Here is an 18577-nt window from a genome sequence, read left to right on the forward strand (position 1 = left end):
ATCTTGAATTCATGTCTTTTGTCGCTCTTTCTTACTTGGACAACAAACAATCAAAAGCTTCTTCACAAACAGATAAAAAGAGGAGAGGGATCTGATGATTATAAGGGATATATGGTCAAAGAATATAAAAGCGTCTGTGTTTGTTTAAAGGTCAATGGTCATTATATAAAAGTCATATTCTAGTTAATATATATCCTAACAAGAAAAATAAATACAGCATTATATTAATTCTTTGTTTCTTTGTTCCAAAAATATATATATATATATATATATATATATGATTAAGGAATTTAATGTACACTGCTAATTATATACTTTTCCCAATTTATCATTATTTTGCTGTTTTGGACCAGCAGAAATAAATAATTTTGGTCTATTTTTAATTTAAGTTTTGTATCAAAATTAAGATGACTTTCGAGGTAAGAAGAGAGGAATTAAAATACCAATACAACATGATAAACCGGATAAAATTTGCCTCTGTAAATATTATTATTGGACATTGATTAGTTAGCTTGACGACTTTAGAATAAAGTATTTGGTTTAAATCATTGTCAACTTCTCCACAAGATATCCTTTATAAAGCTTTGAAGTCTTGGCCATGCTTAGGAGAACCAACGGTTTGAACTATACATCTTGAATCACTTTCTCATATGAAGGTGATGATTCTGTTTTCAATGGTGTTCTCTATATGGCATGTGTTAGTTGTTTCGTTTTTTCCATAACTCATATATTGAAGCACGGCTCCAACCATTTTAGATATTGCAACTACATAACCGATCATGATTCCAATCAAAGATGAAGATTTTGAAATTTACTAAGATCGAAAAGAAAATAAATAATGATAATTTTCACATAGAGAGTTCTGTAGTAGTAAGTAACATTTATTGTACTAAACCTTGGAAAAAAACGATCTAGTCCAAAGCATCAATTTGCTCAATATCATCTTCATTCAAAACCTAAGTTAACAAAAAAGGGGTGAGTCAATTTACACAAACGACATCTTTACCTCAATTAGACCTGCGATTCTAAAAGAAATTAATGAACTTTGTCATGCCCAAGTTGTTCTTTCGTGAATTTTTTTAATCTTTTGTATATCAGACGACAATTGTGTGGTTAGGGAGGGGCTTACCTGAGAAATTGATATATCTATATCTCTCTTCTATTCTTCCTTCATCTTTACATCACTATCTCTCTATCTCTCTCTCTCTCTCTCTCTCTCTCTCTCTCGTCTATTTTTTCAAATTTCTTCCCTATCCTAATTTTTAACCTCGCTCCTTCTTCCAAAGAGTTCTCAATAACCAGATAATTTGATTTCAGAATCTTTAGATTTTGATAAAAAATTTGTTCGAATTAATCAAAGGTGAATTTGGTGAGATTGCTTTGCCTCTTTCACAATGACCTAAGCTTCTTCCATGTCTCTTGCCGCACGAGTCATGTGTTTTCTTCTCTTTTTGATTGTTTCATGGAAGGAAAATCTTTGTGACGATTCTTTTGTTCCTTCTCTCTAACTAAATTCAAGAGAAGTTAGTGTGAAGGAGACGAACAAACAGTTAGAGTCTTGGTGTTTTTCTTTTATTATGTCTCCAAGAGTTTATGAAGTGAAAGACAACGTGATGTGGCACATAGGGATGTCAATCGGGCTGGTTCGACCCGGTCCGGCTTGAAATCCGCAAAACCCGCACATATTTGAGCCCTTCTCGGCCTAGTCCAAAATATTTCCGAGCGTATATTTCAAAGTCCGGTCTGGCTCTAACAGAGCTACAAGACTTTTCGGGTTTTTCCAAGCTTATCTTACGGATCAAAAATTCAAACTTATAAGTTAGTTTATAACATGTCTTAAAAAGCAATGTTTAAAGGTGAAATATTAAACAAATCAATCAAAACTTAAATAACTCATCTATATTCACTAAAACCAACTTAATCTAAAACAAATAAATAACTTAAACCAAAGAAATTTTTATACTTTAACCTAACAAAAATATATATAATTCATATAAAATATCACAAATAAAGATTTTAAAAATATTAAGTAAGGGTATTAAGTAAATATGAAAAATAAGATTAGAGTATTAAACATTATTTACAATCAAATATTGCAATCAAACAATCAGGTTAAAAAAAGTATAATTATTTGTATAATGGCTTTTCGGGCTGGTCCGAGTCCGATTGGGCTAAGTCCTAAAACTCTTAAGCCCGAACGGGCTGAGTCCAAAAAGCCCAATTTTCTGGACATATATTTAATTTAAGTTTGAGCTTAGTGTTTTTCAAAGCCGGATCGGGTCGGACCAGCCTTCGGGCTATGGTCCTAATTGATATGTCTAGTGTCACATAGTTTTTTATTGATTTAGAAATTTTAGTTGTATTAATTCAAATGTTTTTATTGGCTATTGATTTTAATTGATACTTTTAATACTGGATTATTTCATTTTTTTATAACATGTTTTCTTCGTATAACATGATTTGAAAATTGAAGACAATGTCAATATATTAACAATGGGTTTTCATGACCACACCAAAAAAAAAAAAACAATGGGTTTTCATGAAGACATACAAATATACAATAGATATGAATTGCATGTGGAAGTCTTCTAAGATACATCATTATTGTGACTTGACTCGTACGACGTATTCTGATCATTCGGATATTCAATTGTATCACTATCAAAACTACTATTAGTCTCCATGTTTCAAAACAACATGATACCACCTGTTATATTATAACACGGAATGATTTTTTCGTTTAAAATTATTATTAAAATTATTTTGTTTTGAGATTTATGGCTACAATATTAAGATTGATTTTAGTTATATGTATTTTTCAAAAATACCACTAAAATGAGTTTTTGTTCCAAAAGTACAATCAATTGTTTTAAAAATATATATATCACTAGAATTTATTTTCTTAAAATACCACAAAATTTTAACTCAAAAAATTAATAAATCATAAACCCTAAATAATAAAATCTAAAATCCATTGGTTTTACTTTTGTTTATCGGTTTGGTTGAAACCCAAAAACCAATAATGCCGTAAACAAACCGTTGGGAACTTTCCATTCGAAACCATCTTATCTCTAATTCTTTAATCCAAAAAAAAAAAACGAAACTATCGAAAGTCTAAACTCTAAACTAACCAAATCCATTCCATACACTTCAATTTTTAAATAACTCTTAAGTTCTCTAGACTTGAGTTCGCCCTAGGAAGTTCTCTCCCAGACACAAATATCGAGGCGCCGCTAAGATCAAAACTCTCCGACGCTGGTGGGGCTCCGACTCGCCGGCGTCGGGAAACCTCATCCTCTTCTCCCATCTGCTGCTTTTTTAATCTTCTTAGATCGATGTCTCAGTCTTTTTTCCCCTCTTTTTTTTCCCTTTTTGCATCTTCCCCATACCTTTCGGGCCATCTACAAAAACCCTTGGTTCGCTGTGGATGAGCTCTTTTCCTGTTCTCGGCTTGCCAGCATCTCAATGTTTCCTGCCCAAACTGCAAAGACCAGGTTTTTTCTATCTTTACTTATGTTCTCCTGTAGACATTGCCTAGTTCCATTGGCTGAGCTCGTTGTCCGAAGACTGCAACTGAGAGTCCAATTGGTTAGCTTGTCTTGGATTAACTTTGTCTATGATAGGAACCTAGAATCTGCTCACTTTGTGCAAGTGTTGGGTCTAAGTACTGGAATTATCAAGGCTTTTTCAACCCTATCCCATCTAGCGTTTCCAGCTCTCAGTCAAAACCCTCAATCCGCACCATGTTTGTGCTACCATCAACCCAGAAAACCATGTTTCCTCTGTTTTTATCACTGATAAACCGGCTACATGCTTTGTGTGGATTTCTTAATCTCTTTGGCAAAGGGCGCCTTATGAGAGAGAACCCACTTGTACTATTACGGTTTGTCATACATATTTGGTTTTCTCTAGTTTCTACTACCCTAGAATGGTCTGAATGTGACGGTGTGCAACTCTTTGGTCTATTGCCCTGGACTCTACTGTACTCATCCGACGAAGCTACACAACCATCCTTCAGCAGCATCTCTACCAACCGAAACCTACTTGGCTTACCACTCGCCCATCAGACCAATCCTACTCTACATCTCTCGCCAGCAAACCAGCTACATGGACTTCTTAATCTCTTTGGCAAGCACCATAGGAGAGAGAACCCTCCTGCTATAGCCCATCGAATCTATGCCAATGCATTGCTAATGCTCATGCTTCTCGTTCCGGTGAGACTCTTGGTTATGATTCTCCTTTTAACGTCAAAGTTTCTTATGACCATGACTAACCTTTGTTTCGACGAGTCCCTCGTGGAAGTTCTATCAAGCAACCGTGATCTCACATGTTCCAAGCGGCTTCCAAGCACTTGTATCAAAGCTCTCATGGACCATTGTTTGATGCTTTATTACTTTCTATTTTTGGCTTTGGGGAAAGCCTCTCTTTGTAATCTCTTTGTAACTCTTTTAAACCTTGAGGCTTTGACCTTCTATCTTTGTATTGTTGGTTCTTGAAGTGAATGAATCATCTATTTGATAAAAAAAAAAAAATAACTGTTAAGTTAGATGCATAGGCTGATGGCCATACACAACGGGCCAAAAAGGCCTTCTCTAAACCAATTATTAGCAGAATTACTTCATCAACTTATAAGGGCTTCTCTCTCATTTGCTTGCAGTTTGGTGATCGCGGTTTATCAAAAGAGATCTCCTATCATGTTTTTCATAATTAAAAACTTAACAGCTTCATAATCGACTTCCGCAACTGTAATCTATTGTATGTGGCTAAGTTATTGTATGTCTTAATGAAGGTGGTTAAGATTTGGGATCAATTTGTCTGGCTAAAACTCAATTATTATTGGTCCGATCTCAATCCCAGTTATATAACAAACCCGAACTAATTGTTAACCAATAATAATTGAGCTTAGCCAAACAAATTGATCCAAAATCTGAACCACCTTAACCAACTTTCGGTTTACCTCAAATTCAATCGTTCTTTGTCACACTTAGGTCAACAAATCCCCCTTTAAATTCACAAGCGCATAATATATATTTTTAATTAAATTAGAACTTAAATTTTAAGGAAATACAAAAACAATCATCGAAAGGTTAAATCTAAATTACTCATAACCTGTTTACCTTTCTTGGCAAAAGTGTTGGATCCAATTGGTAGATACGGTAGCTAGTTGTAACTATTTTTCGCTAAGATAGAATGATTCCAAAAATTGGTGTAAGTGAAGGAAGTCGGTAAATTTCATCGTGTTGTCCGCACCAAAATGATCTTTCCTAAATATAATTTGACATTTTGTTTAGTCAATGCTAACTAAAGCAACCAATCTTAATTTTCCATGTAAAGAATTATATCATTACATTTTACAAAATTCATTTCCTAATCTTTTGGACAGTAGTCATATTTTTTTGTCATATGTGAATATATATTGTAGATATCGTATATATTATGACAACAACGACTCGTTATGAGATTGAGATGAAATAAATGACCCCTCAAAGGAAAAAGATAGGTTAAAAAAACGAATCAAGTTCTAATTAGTAAATCAGATGAGAGCGTTTCTTATCTTCAACCTTATTGATCTGTGCTCCTATCTGTTTCGGTCAATGGCAAAAGATTTTGTCTAAAAAAGGAAGTTACGATAACAAAAACGTTTCAATTCTCTCATTCATCCATCTCCCGAAAACGTCTCTCTCTCTGTCTCTGTCTCTTTCTCTTTCTCTTTCTTTTTCTCTGTCTCCGATCCGCCGTGAATGGCAACACAAGGTATGGCTCAGCCATCGGCGAAGAAACGAAGCTTCCTCCTCCGTGATCTCTTCAAACTTTGCCGATCAATCTCAAGGGTTTTGCCTCGTGAAAAACTTAAACATCATCATCATCATATTCATAAGGCTAAACTTGTCACAAACGAATCCAAACGTGTTGATGAAGAACCAAAACGGAATAAACCTAACGCCTTCAAAGTCCAGGTTAGTTTCACAACAAAACATACTACTTATTCTTTTGAGGTTCGGTAATATGTTTTTGATAGATTTTCTTTTCCTAGGAAACGAAGGGGACGGATACTAATAATAATGAGGAAGGTGTGGGTCTTTGTAAGGTTCGTAGCTATAGATATGACAACACCAATACCAATTTCGTGGGGAACAAGAAACGAATATCTCTTTCGAGAAGTTGTAGCCACAACACGGCCACGGACACCTCAACCAACTCGACATTGCGCAGTTTCTCGTATGTAGGGAGGAGCAGCAGGATGACGGATTCCGGTGGATTTATGCCGACACTTAAGAGATCTACAACCACGGTTCCAAGGAGCTTTGCGAACCCGATTTTGTATTCGAGCTCCTCGGCCAAAGTGGCCAAACCTTCTCCAACAGAGAAGAAGCTAAGATGCACGCTTGAGGAGCTATGCAACGGATGTACCAAGAAGATCAAGATCAAGAGAGATGTTATTACCATCTCAGGGTTGGTTCTGTTTCTTTACCTAACTTGGCAACGAGTTTACGAAAAGAAGGCTATATAACTAACTTATATACTAAATTTTTGTGTTGTGTAGGCAAATGTGTGAGGAGGAAGAGATGGTGGAAATTAAAGTGAAACCAGGATGGAAAGGAGGAACAAAAGTAACATTCGAAGGCAAAGGAAACGAAGCAATGGGGAGTACTGTACCGGCTGATTTGATATTCGTGATAGTTGAGAAAGAGCATGAGGTGTTTACAAGAGAAGGAGATGACCTCGAAATGGATGTGGAAGTCTCTCTCGTCGAAGCATTAACGGGATGCGAGCTCTCTGTTGCTTTACTTGATGGTGACAATATGAGTTTGAGGATAGAAGATGTGATTCACCCTGGATATGTTACAGTTGTTCAAGGCAAAGGCATGCCAAAACCAAAGGAGAAAGGGAAGAGAGGAGATTTGAGAGTTCGGTTTCGGACTAAGTTCCCACAACAACTTACAGATGAACAAAGGGCAGAGATTCATAGCATTCTTGAAGATTCTTCTTGATCTGTTGCTACACAACTCTCTTTCCCTTTATACGGGAACTTTTACAACATGGTTTAGATTAAAAATCACTCTGTGTCATCTTTGTTTGTAAACAACTAAGTTGAAATGAAGAAACCGGTTACCAATCTTTTTATTTATCACTTAAATATTCATCCCACAATAAAACAAATCATATATCTTTGAAAACAAACCATGTTGTTCATAGGGTAAAAAACCAAGAGTAAGATACAAGGGGAAGTGGTATTCATGTTTTAGTCTTAGCCGTTTAAGATAAACCTAGAAGGACTTTGAATATATTGAATATATTGCTGTCGACAAGGGCTTTTAACAACCTAAGCTTTCCTCTCGAGTACGGTGGGTACCTGACTGGGGCATCACCAAATAGGCTTCTGTAGAGAACAGCCTTCTTGTGACTGAAAGCATCAAATGAGAATTTACCATGGTAAGCACCCATTCCACTTTCACCAACTCCTCCGAATGGTAATGTGTGAAGTGCAAGCTGCAAAACATCGGTTTTATTATGATAAATTGCTAAAGTGTGTATGTATCTAGCTTAATAGATCAGATAGAGCTAGTGTGTTTTTACATGAACAGCTATGTCGTTGACCACTATGCCTCCAGCGGAAACTTTCATGGCGAATCTTTCTTTCAATTTCTGGTTATGGGTAAACAAGTATGCAGCCAGTGGTTTTGGTCGAGAATGAATCACGTCAAAACTCTCTTCCAAGTTGTTGAGCTATAATGAACAAAAGAGATCGTTAAAGTTGCCTCCAAGGAGATGAAGCAGAGCCTATATAGAATGTAAAAATGGTTCCTACCGTGATGATTGGGAGGAGAGGGCCAAATATTTCTTCACTCATGATCAAAGAATCTAATGGTACGTCAAGCAAGATTGTTGGAGCAATTTTCCTGAAGGATGTAAGACTAAAGATCAGCATAAGGGAACTAAGGGATAATGAGAATATAAAAGAGTGGAACTTACAGGTTCTCTCTGTCTTTGTCACCACCGTAGACGATTTTGTCAGAAACTTCCTTCTCTTCTAACAGCTTGGATAGGCGATCAAAGTGGTTTGAGTTTACTATACGTGACATATCTTTCGAGTCCATAGGCTTCTTCCCATAAAATGTCTCCAATTCATGCTTCATGGCATCAAGCTTGGGAAGAGAGAAGAAAAGGTCAAATACAAAAGTGCATCAAGAAGCTTATCTTAAGGTTCTTAACCTTACCAGTTTTGGAGCAAATTCTTTTGTTGTCAAGATGTAGTCAGGAGAAACACACGCCTGACCATTGTTGCAACCCCATTTTCCTGCGATTATCCTCCTGACAGTAACCTTTTCAGTGTACGAAAAAGAACAAACTACATTAGCCTCAGTACAAACAAAACATTATGCAGGACTCTGAATGAAAAAAGTATTTTTCAGTACTTTCAAATCGGTGTTTGAGTCTACTACAACAGGAGATTTTCCTCCAAGCTCCAAGACAACTGGTGTGAGATGCTTTGCAGCTGCAGTCATTATGACACGCCCGATTTTCGAACTACCTAACCAAGCAAAAGTGGGAATTTTTTTTAGTGCGTTTTATGTTGCTCCTCATGTATGAAACCTTTGAGGAACAACTTTTAAAAGAAAGAAATTATAGTCAAGTTTAATAAGAACCTGTGTAGAATATTTTGTCCCACTTTTGATCTAGCAGAAGAGTTGTCTCATTAACATTTCCTTCGACAACCCTCACCGCAGAAGGGTCTAGATACTGTTCCAATAACTTTGCGAGCAGAGCAGACGATGCTGGAGCCAGTTCTGACGGCTTCAAGACAACAGCATTTCCAGCAGAAATTGCACCAATAACAGGATCAATAGACAACACTTGCAAGAAAACAAGAAACTTTCAGAGTTCATACTTCATACAAAATGTATAAATATATAAAGAGTGAAAATTCAATCAATTAAGAGACATACAGAAAGGATAGTTCCAAGCCGAGATTACTAGGACAACTCCAAGAGGCTCAGACACAATCTCGGCCGATGCAGGAAACGTTGTTAGAGAAGTCTTTGCCTAAAAGCAAAACAGAACAGTAAATAACATAGCTTGACAACAAAACTCTGCATTAAGGCCTTGATCCAAAACACACCTTATCCGGCGCCATCCAGTTCTTTAGCTGCTTAAGAGCTAACTTGCACGAGTTCCTCAGAAGAGCTACCTGCATAATTAGTCAAACATCATAATCAGATAACAGCTAATGTAATCAAGATTAGTCTTTGTCAAAATCGACAGCTTAGGGCCAAAAGTGATAAAGACCATGGACCACTAAAGAATTGGCAGAACCACAAACTAATCAACTCAAGGGTAACTTCTGTTGGTAACATTAAATGATCAGGAAAAGACAGTTTTCGAAAGCTCTGTGTGGGTGTAAACATTGTTACAGAGTTAAGGAACAAAAGTAATGGAAAACGTGGGAATCCATACAGGTAGGTATCAGTTACATAAATATATTAAATGCGTATTGCTTTCAAGAGGTCCCCAATATTTTTAGAGTATTGGTTCCTACATCCAACAAACATAAAGTTACCAGCAGTTTTGATTTGAGTACTATTAAAGTTATGAAAATAAAAGTTGCATTGTACAAATGTTGACACACAACATCATCGACGTAGCCAACTAAGGTGAAAAGATATTTCATGACTCCGACCAAGTTGGAGAAATATACTTATCCAATTTAAAGAGAAGGTTTGGCTAATAGACACGCACTCATTCAAGAAATATCTCACTAGACAAATTATGTACCCCGCAAAGATATTGCAACTTGTCCTTGATATGGTTTTAACCGACGCTTACAACTAAATCGTAGAGGTGTGAGCACCAAGTTCTTATTTTACGCAAAATCCACAAATATAAAACAAAACACCAAGTTCAAACTCAAGCCGACAACAAACAAAACGCTAAGACTAGTACCAGGTTATATGCTTCTCTACTAGTAATAGATCAACAGATAAATCAACCTCGAATAAAACAAGAAAGACTCTCACAAACTTAATTCAGTGGGTAACAAAATAGCTAATTCACATTGTAATTAATTACAAATTAGCTTCTATAGTTTTCGTGAATCCTATATTACCACAATGCCACCACACGTTTGATCAAACCATACAAATAAATGGATCTTCAATTTTCCAAAAACTCAGAATCTTTAGATTCCAGCGAAAGCATAAAAAAAGAAAGAAGGAAAAAAAAAACAGAGTTTGTTTAGAGAGACCTCAAAGACAGAAGATTCAAGCTCAGGCTTGCCGAGATCGTCGCGAAGAGCCTCGACGATGTCATGCTCATGGTTATCACAAATAACCAAGAGCTTTTTAAGCTGAGTGATTCTCCAGTCATAACCACGAGTCACTCCATCATCAAAGCTCCGACGAAGCTCGTTCACCAAATCACTCGCTTCCGCCGCTCCAAACACCTTCTTCGCCGTCGCCGCCATTCCACAAAACGTGTGCTAATCAAATACGTTACGCAAAAGTTGTCACGGGAAAGAGAGAGAGAGAGAGAAAAAAACAAATATTGAGTTCGGATCCCGAGAAAAAACAACTGATATTGATTTTTTTTTTTTTTTTGGTTAAATGAGTGAAAATAATAAATATTCTTCTCGTATAAGATATTGACGTTGCTCGTGTCACCAAAAAAAAAAAATAAAAAAAAAAACTGATAATTTCTTTTACTTTTTCTTTTTCTTTTTTCTCGATATTGATTATAACAGAAAAAGGCGTGCGTTTCAACATATTCCATCACTCATATTTATAGACATGTCGAAAAAAAAAAAAAGAGGAAACATTAATCTATAAATAGAAATATATATAATGAAGGCATCAAGATATTTTTAAAAAAATATATGTATATAGAATGAAGACCAAAATAAGAATAAAAAATAAAAATAAGCTAAGGATGATAATGTAATGGTGCGTATAACGTATGAGTGATGATGTTGTAAAGAGAAGAGGCGTGTGGGTATAACTCGCGGAGCATAAGCGAACTCACAACTCACGTGTCATGAGCGTGAGGTACACGTGCAATATGTGCGATTGTGATGGACACTGATCTGGGTGGGTTTGGTGGGAGAAGTTGAGATTAGGCAAGACGACGGACCATATTGTATAATTTAATAATTTAGGGGTAGAGAGAGAGTTGGGAAAATTAGCTGTGTGTTTACCGGGTCAAGGTTTTCTATATAAATTCAACTCTTTTTCTCTTTTAATATCTTATCTACTTTTATTTTCAGTGTGACTTTGAGACATTAATAGAATAAATTATTAGAAAGGTGGAATTGATTTTTTTTTTCCGTGTACTAGTCAAAAAAGAAAAAAATGTTGGAATCTTTTTCCTTTGAAGAATATGTTTTTTTTTTTGAAAATGTAAATTTCTTTTTTCAGAAATAATATATTTTTTTTTGACTTTAATATTAAATTTATATTCAAAATAAAAATAAACGTTTTATAAAATTTGTGTGGAAATATTTTCTAGACAAAATAAAAGACTATCATTTAATAAAATCTTGCAGGAAATCAAATTTGAATGTTCGAGTCATTCAATAAATGCTTGCGAACATTTTTGTCTATTAGCTTGATCAACTACTCTGCTGTCGAAGGGTGTTCACCATGTTCGTCGCTCATTTCTTTCCCTCCAGATTGAGTAGATTGTATTCTGAAAAACATAACCCAAAATGAACTTTTTTGTATTGTCTAGAGCGTTTCCAGCAAGAAGAGCGAAGACATTTTTACAGTGGTTTGTGAACTTTTCCAAGATAAGCTTTTTGACTAACCCCTCCCACATCAACTATGAATAAGAACATTGAAAGTATAAATGCTTCCTTGTCTCCATAGGGTGACTGTAGAGGATACAACTCGTGTTAGCATGTGGATTCCATAACTGCGTCCTCTCGCCTATTGCTATTTTGCTATTTGCAACCAACCAAGTGATGAAAGCATATTTTGGTGCTGCATATGAGAACCATATCGCTTTGTAATCGGCCATGAATGGGCGCGTAGCGTGAATATGATACCATGTAACCTTGGTTGTTAATGTGTTTCGATAACAGTCATTTTTTCCTTTCCACAAAGGCACATCCTATACACCATGATTGTGAGTGAGTTGATGTTTTTTTTATCTCCTCCTCCACTGCATTAAGTAGAGGGTGTCGATGTTTCCTCCTTCTCTGCATAGTCATAACCTCACGCATTGTGCTTGTTTTCGAGATTCACAGATCAATAAAACCCCGATCACCAAGTTTGTCATGCAAACAGCCCAAAGAGCACCAATTATCAAACCAGAAAGATGTTGATTCACCATTATGAACTTCCATCTTGTAAAACTGTTTTGCTAGAACCCTGTATTTCAAGAGTTTCCTCCAAATCCTGATACAAGCCTCGAAATCCACCAAGACAAGACTCACAGACTCAAAGACTTAGAAGCTTGGCGGAAGCGATCTGATGGAGAGTAACCGGTTTGATGTTGAATCCACAACACCGTGGGGTAGAGAATATGATCCAAGGGCTATTCCTCGCAAGGATCAGAGACTTTACACGAAACCTAAGTTGTTTGATTCCACAAACTACCTAGAACTCGCAAGAACAATGATTTGATTCAAAACACAAAGTGTTGAAGCAAACTGAAATTTCTTATTATTCAAAAACGTGTCTCTCAAAGTACAAAGCAATAAAGCTTATAAAGGGGCTCAAGTACAACTTCTAAATGCTAAAATAAAGAAATAAATCACAACAATTAATGAAAATCATGACCTTTGGAAACTGAATGAGAATATCGACCAAATTGAGAAAGTTGTGATGCACCTTGAGTCTTGATAACTTGGGACCAAAGTTGTGGTTTCTTGGGACGTTTAGATACATTCTAGGAAGAGTGCAACGGTCCCATTCCAACGATATGATCTTCCGGCTCGTTGAATGTCCGCAACACTTATAGTTCCAGCGGTCAGCTCCAAATTATGTTTGTTACTGATTCTTCCACATATTGGAAGAATATGATAGTTCTCCTTGACTGGTACAAGCTGGTTCTCTCTAAAAAGTACTTTAGGCAGTTTATCGGGAAGTTCGTCAGGTTGTTCATCAAGAAGTCTGTCAAGTAGTACTTCAGCCACTGCTTCAGCCGGTAATTCAGCTCCCATTCTTACATCATCCCCTCCCCCTTGAATGAGTTTCGACCTCGAAACTATTTGACCTGCACCAAGAGAAAGCAAGTTAGCTTTCAGGCGGGTTTGTGACACTAAAGTCTTACCCTTGTATTGCTTTGTTTGATGGCGGATTGGTGCATCAGATGGTTCATCTTGAAGAAGCATGGAGTGGTAGACTCCTTTAGCAGCATTTATCTCTAGGGTAGGCGTGTGGTTCGTCGTGATGGATACACCATGGGGTGTTGAATTTTGCTCCTTTTTAGCTCCAAAATCTGAAAATGGGCCTTTTGGCAAAAAAAAGTGCGGCATATCCTTGTTTGGAGTAAAATAAGTCTGATCGACATAACAACTAAACCGTGTATTAGCACATACCTTTGACTTTGCTTGCTTTGCACGAACTTCTTTTTGGTCTAATGGAGCAAGAGTAAACTTGCGGTTGTTGAGGCAAAACGAATAGTGATTGGTACGCCCGTTATGTTGGACCTCATGACCTTATTGCCAAGGTATACCAAGTAGAACATGCCCAACTTGCATGGGTGCAACGTCACACAAGACTTGATCTTGGTATTTTTCGATAGAGAATGGCACTTCGACTTGTCTTGAAACCTTTATCTCCTCTTTTTCATTCAGCCATTTGAGCTCATACGACCTCGGGTGATTAGTGGTGTTGAGTCCTAGCTTCTCAATAAGAGTAACACTAGCAATATTAGTGCAGGAACCACTATCCACAATTAAGTGACATAGCTTATCTTTGATGGTGCAACGAGAATGAAACAAGTTTTCTCTTTGTTCGGGCTCATATGTGTTTATTGGGCTGAGAGTACTCTTTGTATGACTAGAAGCTCGATCTCATCAACATAGATGGTGGTTTCATCGGCTTGCATTGGGTCAACTTCATCTTGTGAGTCATAACCGTCGGTGGTGATCACCATGACTTGCTTGTTGGGGCACTCTTTTGCCACATGTCCCCTGCCTTGGCATTTATAACAAATTATTTTATGTGATCTTTGAGGGTTAGAGGACTTACCTTGTTCAGCACGGTGAACATTTGATTTGAAACGAGAATCAGCAACAATGGATTTTCCTTTGTCTATATTCTGCGGAGGTGGTGCTTGAACCGTTGTGGGTTGTGGTTGACTCCACGCGGCGTCTTTGGCTTTAGTCCGAGGATTTGTCTTATTTTTGATTTGTTGCTCACGTTGCATAGCGAGGTGTAGAACTTCTTGTAGGGAGTGGTAGGGCTGCATCTCCACTTTGTGTTGTATTCGATCTTGGAGGCCATCTACAAATGGGGACATGAGAGACTCCTCGGTCTCCTCAAGCTCGAGACGACTTCTTATGAGTTCAACTTCCTTATAATACTCTTCGACACTCCTAGATCCCTGAAACAAAGCACGAAATTGTTTTAGTAAATCGCGGTAGTAATGAAGTGGTAAACTTGTACATACCTTTTGCGAAGCTCAAAATTCAAGTCAGGCCAGCATGTGATTTGTTGGTATCTAAGCCTCCTCTTCTCAGCTACTTCTCTGTCCCACCATGCTAGGGCATGATCCGCGATACTTGCAACAACTAGGGCTATCTTCTTTGGCTCCGTGTAGTGATAATACTCAAAGAGGTGCTCCATCCTCTTCTCCCATTCCAAGTAAGCTGAGGGATCAATTTTTCCCGCTAAGGTAGGTGCAGTGAGCTTCACTTCAGGTGGTAGGTTTCTCTCATCTTCACGAACACGGTTTCGGTCTCCTTGAGCTCTTCGATTGGGTTGATCAAAGGCCACATGGTGCTGTTGAGGTTGTAAGTCTAGTGGATCCTAGTATTGATGAGGACCATAGTTGCCTCCTTGAACTTCAGGCTGCAGGTTCCTTCCTTGGCCGAGTGGTGGTGCATTCTGGTTCATTGGCTCTAGTTGGGTGAGCCGTGTTGACATGGTTGTCATGTTGACGTTCATGGTAGTGAGCATAGTCATGATGGTCTCTAGTGTGATAGGATTTTCGTCACCCATAGTTCCTTGCAAAATTCAAAGATAAACAAGAGAGATCAATATATATCTGAAATAAGCAAGCTAAACAACCAAAACTGAGAGAGATCGGAACAAAATTGAAATCAGAAATAGCAAACCAATTTTAAAATTAACAGCAAAATTTTTTATGGGGTTTTAAGACTTTATATAATCTAAAACAGAGAGAAAATAATTCTTATGAGTTTTTTTTCAATTTTATAAAATTCAAGCAATATAACAGACGAAAAACAGATTTTTTTTTTTGTAAGAAATTTTGAAACTGAACTGAAAAAAATAAAAACAAAAGAAGGAACAAAATAACCTGGTAAGATAGGAGTGCTTAGGCTCTGATACCAATGATACAAGCCTCAGAATCCACCAAGTACGGACTTAAAGACTTAGTAGCTTGGCGGAAGCGATGTGATGGAGAGTAACCGGTTTGATGTTGAATCCACAACACCGATGGCTAGAGAATATGATCCAAGGGCTATTCCTCGCAAGGATCAGAGACTCTACACGAAACCTAAGTTGTTTGATTCCACAAACTACCTAGAACTCGCAAGAACAATGATTTGATTCAAAACACAAAGTGTTGAAACAAACTGAAATTTCTTATTATTCAAAAACATGTCTCTCAAAGTACAAAGCAATAAAGCTTATAAAGGGGCTCAAGTAAAACTTCTAAATGCTAAAATAAAGAAAGAAATCACAACAATTAATGAGGATCATGACCTTTGGAAACTGAATGAGAATATCAACCAAATTGGGAAAGTTATGATGCACCTTGAGTCTTGATAACTTGGGGCCGAAGTTGTGGTTTCTTGGGACGTTTAGATACATTCTAGGAAGCTTCTGGATGGTCTTAAGAGTCTCACAAAGGAAAAATTCTTGGGTTCACCCCTAGGGGTGAACCACTCTCATTCACCCCCTCTTAATTAACAAATCAAAACACAACAAATTGTCATGTCATTTCGTATTTATAAAATAAATCAAAACTAAAATAAAAAGACAAAACAAGTTAAGGAAACGAATTCTGTAGATTTTTTATTAAGGAAATTATGTTGTTTTAGGTTTATAAAATAATGATTAGAGTTTAGATTTTACAATTAAACGAGATTATATGTCGGTTTGGGTTTACAAAAAAGTGGTTAGGGTTTAGTTTTTACAATTAAAAAGAATTATGTGTCGGTTTGGGTTTACAAAATAATGGTTAGAGTTTAGGGTTTAGATTTTTTACAATTAAATGAAATTATATGTCGGTTTGAGTTTACAAAAGAGTGGTTAGAGTTTAGGGTTTAAATTTTACAATTAAACGAAATAATATGTCGGTTTGGGTTTACAAAAGAGTGGTTAGGGTTTAGATTTTATAATTAAAAAAAATTATATGTCGGATTAGGTTTATAAAGTAGTGGTTAGAGTTTAGATTTTACAATTAATGAAAACTGTATTTTAATTTGCGTTTATAAAAAGAGTGATTTGGGTTTAGATGTTATAATTTAAAACTATAATACAATGTTTAAAATTAATAATTATAAAATTAATTGATATACATAATTTATTTCTTTAATCAATATTTTATTTCCTTAACTAAGAGGGGGTGAACCTTTCTTATTCACCCCTAGGGGTGAACCCAAGAATTGTCCCTCACAAAGGCGCAACACTGAATAAGTAAAAAGCCGTTGTGTCATAAAGACAAATAGATACAAATAAGGAAAGTTGCACTTTAACTTGATCCGCCTAATCAAGTGAGGTGGGATGCATCCTAAGATGTGTGGTGAAGTCTCCAAATGATATAGAATCTCTCCAGGACACCAAGGGATGCTTTTGTTTGAGCCATTTATGGGAAGATCTATTTTGAGTGATAATTGACTTGTGGAAAGGTTTCCTGAACCATGTCTTGAACTAGCTCGAAACAAGGGTGACTTTCTTTGTTCTTACTCCTTAAAATATGCGTAGGAAGATATGTGGAATGATGTTGCCTCATTAAAAACCTTTCTAGGTAAACCCATTGGAAAAAACCCTAGATAAGGGAAAAAGAGTGTAACGGTCCCATTCCAACGATATGATCTTCCAGCTTGTTGAATGTCCCATGTCAGCTCCAAATTATGTTTGTTACTGATTCTTCCACATATTGGAAGGATATGATAGTTCTCCTTGACCGGTTCAAGCTGGTTCTCTCCAAAAAGTACTTTAGGCAGTTTATCGGAAAGTTCGTCAGGTTGTTTATCAAGAAGCCTGTCAAGTAGTACTTCAGCCATTGCTTCAGCCGGTAATTCAGCTCCCATTCTTACATCAAATCTAAGAACAACATGTTGTGCTATCTTTCTCCACCCAGAAAGAGCCACTACAAATAAGAGACTGTTGCACACAATCAACCCATATCGAGCCATATTAACTTTAGCACACTCACTTTATTTGCTTCTACAATCGATTTTAACCCTAAACATCTTTCACTCTTTGGTAAACAAACCTCTAACCAAGCAACTTTAGCTTTCTTAGTGTTCAAAGAAGGACCATACCACAAGAACGCAGAACATAACTGATCAATCTCCTGGATACATGATTTAGGGAGTCTAAAAGCTGCAGTCCAGAAATTTGTTAAAATGAAAATTGTCGATCTGAAGAGTTGAAGTCGTCCAACGAAAGAGAGCATCTGTCCACGAGATCATTCTTGAGCGGATTTTCTGTAGGAGAGGGAGGTATTCGCCTGAGGACATTCTCTTTGGTAGAAGCGGCAAACCAAGATATCGAACTGGCAAGGAGCCATATTCAAACGGGAACTGTTTTTATGTGCCAAGTGAACACCAGCTGTGTAGATTTTAGATTTTTCAAGACTAGCATGCAGACCCAAATGAACCGCGAAATCATCAAAAACCTGCAGAGCATCAGAGATAGATTGTTTGGTCCCTTCCATAAAAACCATCAGATCATCAGCAAAACATAGGTGGGTAAGTTTCAACTGTTACATTTGGGATGGTAGCCAAACCCCCTTATTGTAGCGGCTATGTCTAATTTGCGGTAAAGGACATTCATAAAAATGACGAATAAATATGGACTGAGAGAGCAACCTTGACGTAGACCTCACTTGCTCCCAAAATAACCGGCTAGCTCTCCATTCACTTGGACTGAAAAAGATCTGGATGTGATGCAAGTTTGTATCCAGAGAACATACTGCTCAGGGAAAGCCATTTCTCTCAAAGTGGTGAGTAGGAAACTCCATTGAACTGAGTCAAACGATTTGGAAATGTCAATCTTCAAAGCACAACAAGGAGAAACTGTATCCTTGTGGTAGTCCTTGATGATCTCCACAGCAAGAAGCATATTTTTCATTAGCAATCTGTCTTTTACAAAGGCGGATTGGTTTGGTGAAATGAACTTTGGCAAGATGATCTTGAGTCGGTTCACGAGAATCTTAGAAA

The 18577-nt window shown here is 36.9% G+C and overlaps 2 protein-coding genes across 2 annotated transcripts; one reads left to right on the plus strand and one right to left on the minus strand.

Annotated features, from left to right (window-relative positions):
- LOC104777560 (protein psi1-like) lies at window positions 5506–7061 on the plus strand. Its single transcript, XM_010501833.2, has 3 exons — window positions 5506–5957; window positions 6035–6453; window positions 6545–7061. The coding sequence occupies exons 1-3, from the start codon at window positions 5742–5744 to the stop codon at window positions 6990–6992; spliced, it is 1083 nt and encodes a 360-aa protein (XP_010500135.1). The 5' UTR covers window positions 5506–5741; the 3' UTR covers window positions 6993–7061.
- Window positions 7111–10715, minus strand: LOC104777561 (aldehyde dehydrogenase family 3 member H1). Its single transcript, XM_010501834.2, has 10 exons — window positions 10244–10715; window positions 9122–9190; window positions 8949–9045; window positions 8649–8855; window positions 8418–8533; window positions 8220–8324; window positions 7975–8147; window positions 7811–7901; window positions 7579–7728; window positions 7111–7491 (listed from the first exon to the last, which is right to left on the minus strand). The coding sequence occupies exons 1-10, from the start codon at window positions 10460–10462 to the stop codon at window positions 7258–7260; spliced, it is 1461 nt and encodes a 486-aa protein (XP_010500136.1). The 5' UTR covers window positions 10463–10715; the 3' UTR covers window positions 7111–7257.

This window comes from Camelina sativa, chromosome 3 (genome assembly GCF_000633955.1).
Source record: "Camelina sativa cultivar DH55 chromosome 3, Cs, whole genome shotgun sequence".
NCBI classification, from domain to species: domain Eukaryota; kingdom Viridiplantae; phylum Streptophyta; class Magnoliopsida; order Brassicales; family Brassicaceae; genus Camelina; species Camelina sativa.